We start from the raw sequence: 5,653 nt of genomic DNA on the forward strand, positions 1-5,653 counted from the left end.
GCATCAGTAGCCAAATGAGTTGCACAATGAGAAAATCTGGAGGGAGGAAAAGCATCCTCAGCATTTGGCAGGAAAAAGAAGGAGCAGTACTGTGAGTGGATGCTCAGCCAGCAAGGGAGGGAGTTGGAGAAAAAGGCTTTTTTTCCCTCTTAATGCGCTGTCCTCTCTGTGCTGGGGCAAGAGAGTGAGCAAGAGTGCAGTTAACAACTGCCTGCCTGACCTTTTTGATCCAGAGGGGAGAGAAGAGCTCTGTGTGGAAGAAGGAGAAACACGAGGATGGAGTCAGAACAGGACAAATGAGAGGAGGTAGGACAAAGGATACTGGGGAAATGGGGGGAGGAGTTGGCCCCTGGCCGCAGTAGGTTGTTATAAGTGACTCTGAGTAGCAAGGGAGAGTTCATGTGGGAAGCTAGTGCAGACCAGATCTCAACTCTTACATTATTTGCTTCATAAATCATGCCCTGTAGAGCACAGGCTGAAGCTGAAGGCAACTTTCCTCTGGTCTTCAGATTTGTCCTTTTGGTTTTTTACATGGAAGCATCTTCTCAGGTTTAGGTTGGATAGTATGTGAACAGACATAAATGGTTGTTTAGCACCAGATGTGGTTTTAGGCTAGAGAGAGGATAACAGGGAGGATAACAGCTAAAGAGAGGATAAGTCATGGCACAAAGGTCAGTAGCTTTTATTTCTTTATTGGCTATACAGGGAGACTAAAATTAGAAGTGTTAATCGATATTATAAGTTCCCTTCACAGCCTAACTGAACCAAAAGCTATGTGATCCTTTACTCAGTTTGTGTTCTTCAGGACCACATCTGTTTGTTTATCTGTGTGGAAAACAGCTGCAGTTTCAGTTGACAGTGGCAGGGAAAGCAATCTGGTTTCTTTCGAAATCATCTCGGCAAATGACAACATTGCTGAAGGTTTAGTCACCTCCTTGTGCTTGTCAAGGGCTGGTACAGTAAGGTGGACAAACTGGAAAACCTAGTATTGCACAGCTGAGGGCTTTAGTTCTGGTGACTGGGCAAATCGATACTTCCTCCACCTCCCGTTTCTCTGTAGCTAGTGCAGATGACATTATTTGTCCTTTCAAGGAATTCCCCTTATTTATCAGTGTTTTGAGATCCCTCTTGTGAAAGTTATCACAGCTCTCATTGTTATCATCTCCAGTCTCACACCAGAACTGCCACTGACCATAACTGCAGCTGAAACCAGAAGGAAATGAGTTGTCTTCATGCTTGCTTCAGAGACAGAGGTCCCCATTCGGAGACAGAAGCTATGAAAAGGCAAAACTCTGGTCAGGAGCATGAGATTATTGAGTTAAAAGAAGATAAAGTGGAGGAAAGTGAGGCTGATCATGACAAACCTCTCAATGCTCAGACAAGAAAGGTAGGAACTTCACTTGCTATTTTGATGCTTGCTGTTGGGAAAAATACCACATAACTAGAGAAATTACACTTTGCAGGAACATCTTGTAAATGTGGTTTAATTTGTCGCTTGAGGGAGAGGGAAGGATTATTTTCTTGAAAGTAAAGGCTGAAAACCTGTTAAACTTATTTCCTTTTCTTCTTCTCAGTGAAATATTCTGATATTGGAGTGGGATTTTAAGCTCCTTTATATTTTGGTGCTTGGCTGTTTGTGAACTTAGGAAATGAAGTTGTAATTGGTACTCTGAGTTTTGCTTCCTCTTTTAATATGCTGTTAGTGGGATTGGACTCAAAACCAGAAAGGAGAAAAGTTGAAAGCTATGTTAAATACAGGCTTTACTTCAGAACAAATTAATCAGAAAACAGCATTGCCAAAACAAGAATAGGATGTTCTGCAACAGGTAATGCTGGATTATATATCTTTTTATATTTGAGTAATTTGCAGTTGCTAACAATTATGAATTTGTACGAACAGAGTGTCCCAAAGCCTCAGTTAAGACTAGCACGTGGGGGAGGTAGCTCCCAGTATTTAGCTTAAAACTATGGAAATGACTAATGCTGGCAGAGGAGCAATATATTCACACGGGTGACTATTGTACAAGGATTTTTCATTACTTACCGAAGAGCAGAGGGAACATCTGTGGCAGAGCTAAGAAGTTTCCCACTTTTCCGTAGGGATGGCTGAGCCCTCCCGAGAACTTGGTTGTATGAGTCATGCCACCCCTCCCTTCCTGCTCCTGGCCAAGCAACAGTGACTGCTTCCTTATATGAGCCCCGCTGATCATCTCTGTGGGCTGAGTCATTCCATCAGCTAGGCAAAACCCCCATTTACTCTGCTACATGGGGGGCCAGCTGCTTCTCCTCTGGTGTGGTAAGCTGATATGGCTTGTTGTGGGATCAGACAAATTCTAGGGAGGTACAAAGAGGAACAGGAGAGGGTAGAGGAGAGGCAGGGGTGAGCTAGATCCGCTTGGCTATCTTGAGAAACTTTACCCTAAAGTTTCTGTTTAGCCTTCCCCTTCCCAAAAGTGAGTTTTCATTTTGGCTCTGTTTCTGCTGATTCTGACAATTGGCTTCCTATCCTATAGGGAATGCTGGAAAATTACCATGCTCTGCTTTCTGCTCATGTAGCAGGTTAATCAGAATAACCTCCCTGCCCGCCAGAACAGAGATTTTTCTCTGCTGGGTTTCCCTCCCAGGAGTCTTGCGATGTACAAGGGCAATGTCCTGAGGGTGTTGGCCCAGCCTAGTAGATGGGGAGCAGAAGGTTTGCTTGAGATCATGCCAGTTTGCTATGCATGATTAAGAATGACACTTTTATGACAGTCTAAATATGTGGCTCAATCGAAACTCGGCCTTGATAACTGTCTGTCTCAACTGATATTACTATGTCTGATTTCCTAGTTGTACTCGAGGCAGTAGTTACTGTCTTTTTTTCTTTTTTTCAGATACAAAATTATATGCTAGTGTTAAGTATTAGTTGAAGCTTCATTCTTCCAGTACATTTTAAAAATCAAATAAAAAATGTATACGTAAACATGATTACACCTGAAAGCATGCTGTGAGAGAAAGCATATTCAGCCTTTGCTCTTCATTCTCCATCAAATCAAAGTTCTGCGTGCAGGGGTGTCTGCAGAGAGCGGTTTCCTTTCCTCTGTCCCTGCTCCTGGAGAAATGACTCCTGTAGGATCTCTCTGTGGGTGTCTGTTTTCTCCTTCTGTTCATCTGCCACCCCCAAGATGCTTTAAGCCAGCTGGTGGGTGTCAAGTTAAGTGAAAGGCTTTCTATTATGCTGGGTTCTTAGAAAGCTCAAAAAGTAAAGGAAGGTAACCTGGGCTAGAGCCTCCAGCCAGCAGCTAGTTCCTGCCAACCTGCATGTGTGTGCCCCAGACAACATATAGCACATGCATTTCCTCACCTGGTACTGATGTCAAAAAGGACGTGGAGTTGACAGCTAGGTTTACGGTGGATGAGGAGAGGAGGAGGAATTAAAAAGGCCGCATGGTCTACTTTCTTATTAATTCATGCCCTTCCTTCTGTCTCCTGTCTGTGGAACAAAATAGCTGGAGTTTTTTAAACTTCTTTTGCTGTATCACTTACCTCACTTTTTTTTTTTTTTTTAATATTAATGCTACTGGAGTAACTAATAAAACACTAGCTTGTGCCATGCTCTTAAATCTTATTAAAAATTAAATGAAATGCAGGTATTGTCCTTTATCTCCTTTCTCTCCTGTATGAATGTGCACACATGCACAATTTATTTGAAGAAAGTTTCCTTGTGGTCTCCTAGAACAGGTGAGATTTGTAATACACTTTCTGTTAAATGTACTCAGTAGCCTTCAACTTTTCAATCTTCTGAAGAAAAAGGGACTCATCTGTAAGAGTCTCGTTTATTTTACTGTGTTTTTGAATGCAATAGTAGCTAATGAATAGCAGTCCACTTGCTTTGGGTGCTGGCATCTAGGAGCTATGCAGACTGATATCATAAAAGTCACAGAAGTGAATGAATTTGGAAATTTCTCCATAGGCACCTTAACATTAAAAGGACAGCTTGTGGAACATGCAAATCAAATCTACGTAGTTTAAAAAAAATAAAAATTGGAAGCCACAAAAGCACCTTTGTACCATCTTAGCTTTGTGGGCAATTCAGGAATTAGACATTCTGGATAAATGGGGAATGGTATGCCTCTTTCAAGTAATAGCCTGCCCGTGAATGTCTTTGCCTTCTGCAGGTCTGTGTTCCCACATGCAGCAGTACTTAAGGTGGGAACCCCTGGTGTGGGGCATTGCTTACCAATGAGACTCTCCCATCTATGTGCGTTTTGGGGTTTTTGTTTGTTTGTTTCTAAACTTTACAGTAGAGACATGCTTAAATATTTTTTCCCACCTTATTTCATTAATCAACATGTCCCTTCTTTTTGTAACTAGGAGAGAGATCACTGGAAATCATGCAGGAATGTAGTTTTCTGGAAGTGTAAACTATGGATGGTTATAACTACAATTTTTCTAGTATTCTTCCTGGTCATTCTCATCAGCCTAATTCTTTATTCTAGTAAGTATCTCACCCTTAATTCATCCTCTAATAAAAATGTACAATATATACAATCTAGTACAAGACAAATTGAGCAGTAACATAATTTAAACTCGTCCTGTAAACTGCTGAAGGGACTGGGATGCTGACTGCAGAAGGTGGTGTGTCGAGTAGTGGATGTGAATGCTTTTATTTTAGCAGGCAGCAAGCAACTTGTATCCTGATCAGATAGCAATTCCGGTTTGTAGCTAAGTGAGAAAATGTTATGAGAATAGAGTCGGGAATGAGGATGGAAATGATGCTTGTGACATTGCAACAAGTGTAATGAATCACTTATGTCCCGTTGTGTGGTGTCAGCGCCTGTCAGGCTCCCAAAGCAGCTGACTTTCGCTCGTGGGGGAGGGTGTTTGACGTCCCTGTGTTGTCACTTTTCTTCGGGTGACTTGCATTTTCTTTCTGTCACTACCAGTCAGTCACTACCAGTCAGTCATTACGTAGGAAATTTATGAGAAAGCCACCCTGGAGAAAGCCAAGAGGGCTTTTTCAATACTTCTCCTAACTGAAACTTCTTCCTCTATTTTCTATCTCCTTTTGAATATTAGATGTTTACACAGATGAGGATGACTATTGGGATCCTGATGCACTACTAAATAGTGGAAGTTATCGCAATTTTTCTGGAACGTTGGAGTTAATGTGTGGTCTCCCGCACTACTTCTCTGAAGACCTTACTAAGAGGGTATGTGTTGATGTGGTTCTTGGCAAAGCTGTTTCTGCTGGTAATATAGACTCAGTGTGTTCCCTTTTAAGAAGTTTCTGTTTCTCTGTGTAGCAACTCAGTCTTTTGCAAGCCCACAAAAAATTCTGAGTTGTACTTTTTCTAGTATAATTTTAAGTCCTGATCTAGAACAAATAATTGTCTGCTTTTAAGCACACATTTTGCATGGATTTTTTTTTTTTTTTAAAGAAAAGCACCTGACTTTTTTTCCCACATTTGGTTGGGACATAGTCTTTACCTTTTTCATAGAATAATTGAATAATTTAGGTTAGGAGGGTTCTGTGATAGTAATCTAAACCCAGTGCTGTCTAAAAATCCTGTGTGTTGCATCCTACTGTAAGTACACAATGACAGCCTGAGTTTATAGCTGCCATTTCCATTGAGCCATCACAGCTCTGAGTTATGGCCGAAAGAAACTCAGC

At 41.5% G+C, this 5,653-nt stretch overlaps 1 protein-coding gene across 1 annotated transcript in view; it reads left to right on the plus strand.

The window, feature by feature from the left end:
- The first annotated feature begins 1,219 nt into the window (after window positions 1-1,219).
- LOC104463953 (chromosome unknown open reading frame, human C3orf52) overlaps window positions 1,220-5,653 on the plus strand; it is a 7,103-nt gene continuing 2,669 nt past the window's right edge. Inside the window, 3 exon segments of the mRNA XM_010076483.1 lie at window positions 1,220-1,387; window positions 4,354-4,477; window positions 5,059-5,192. Of these exon segments, the coding sequence (XP_010074785.1) occupies window positions 1,220-1,387; window positions 4,354-4,477; window positions 5,059-5,192 (426 nt within the window).

This window comes from Pterocles gutturalis, unplaced genomic scaffold (assembly GCF_000699245.1).
Source record: "Pterocles gutturalis isolate BGI_N339 unplaced genomic scaffold, ASM69924v1 scaffold33598, whole genome shotgun sequence".
Classification (NCBI taxonomy): Eukaryota; Metazoa; Chordata; class Aves; order Pterocliformes; family Pteroclidae; genus Pterocles; species Pterocles gutturalis.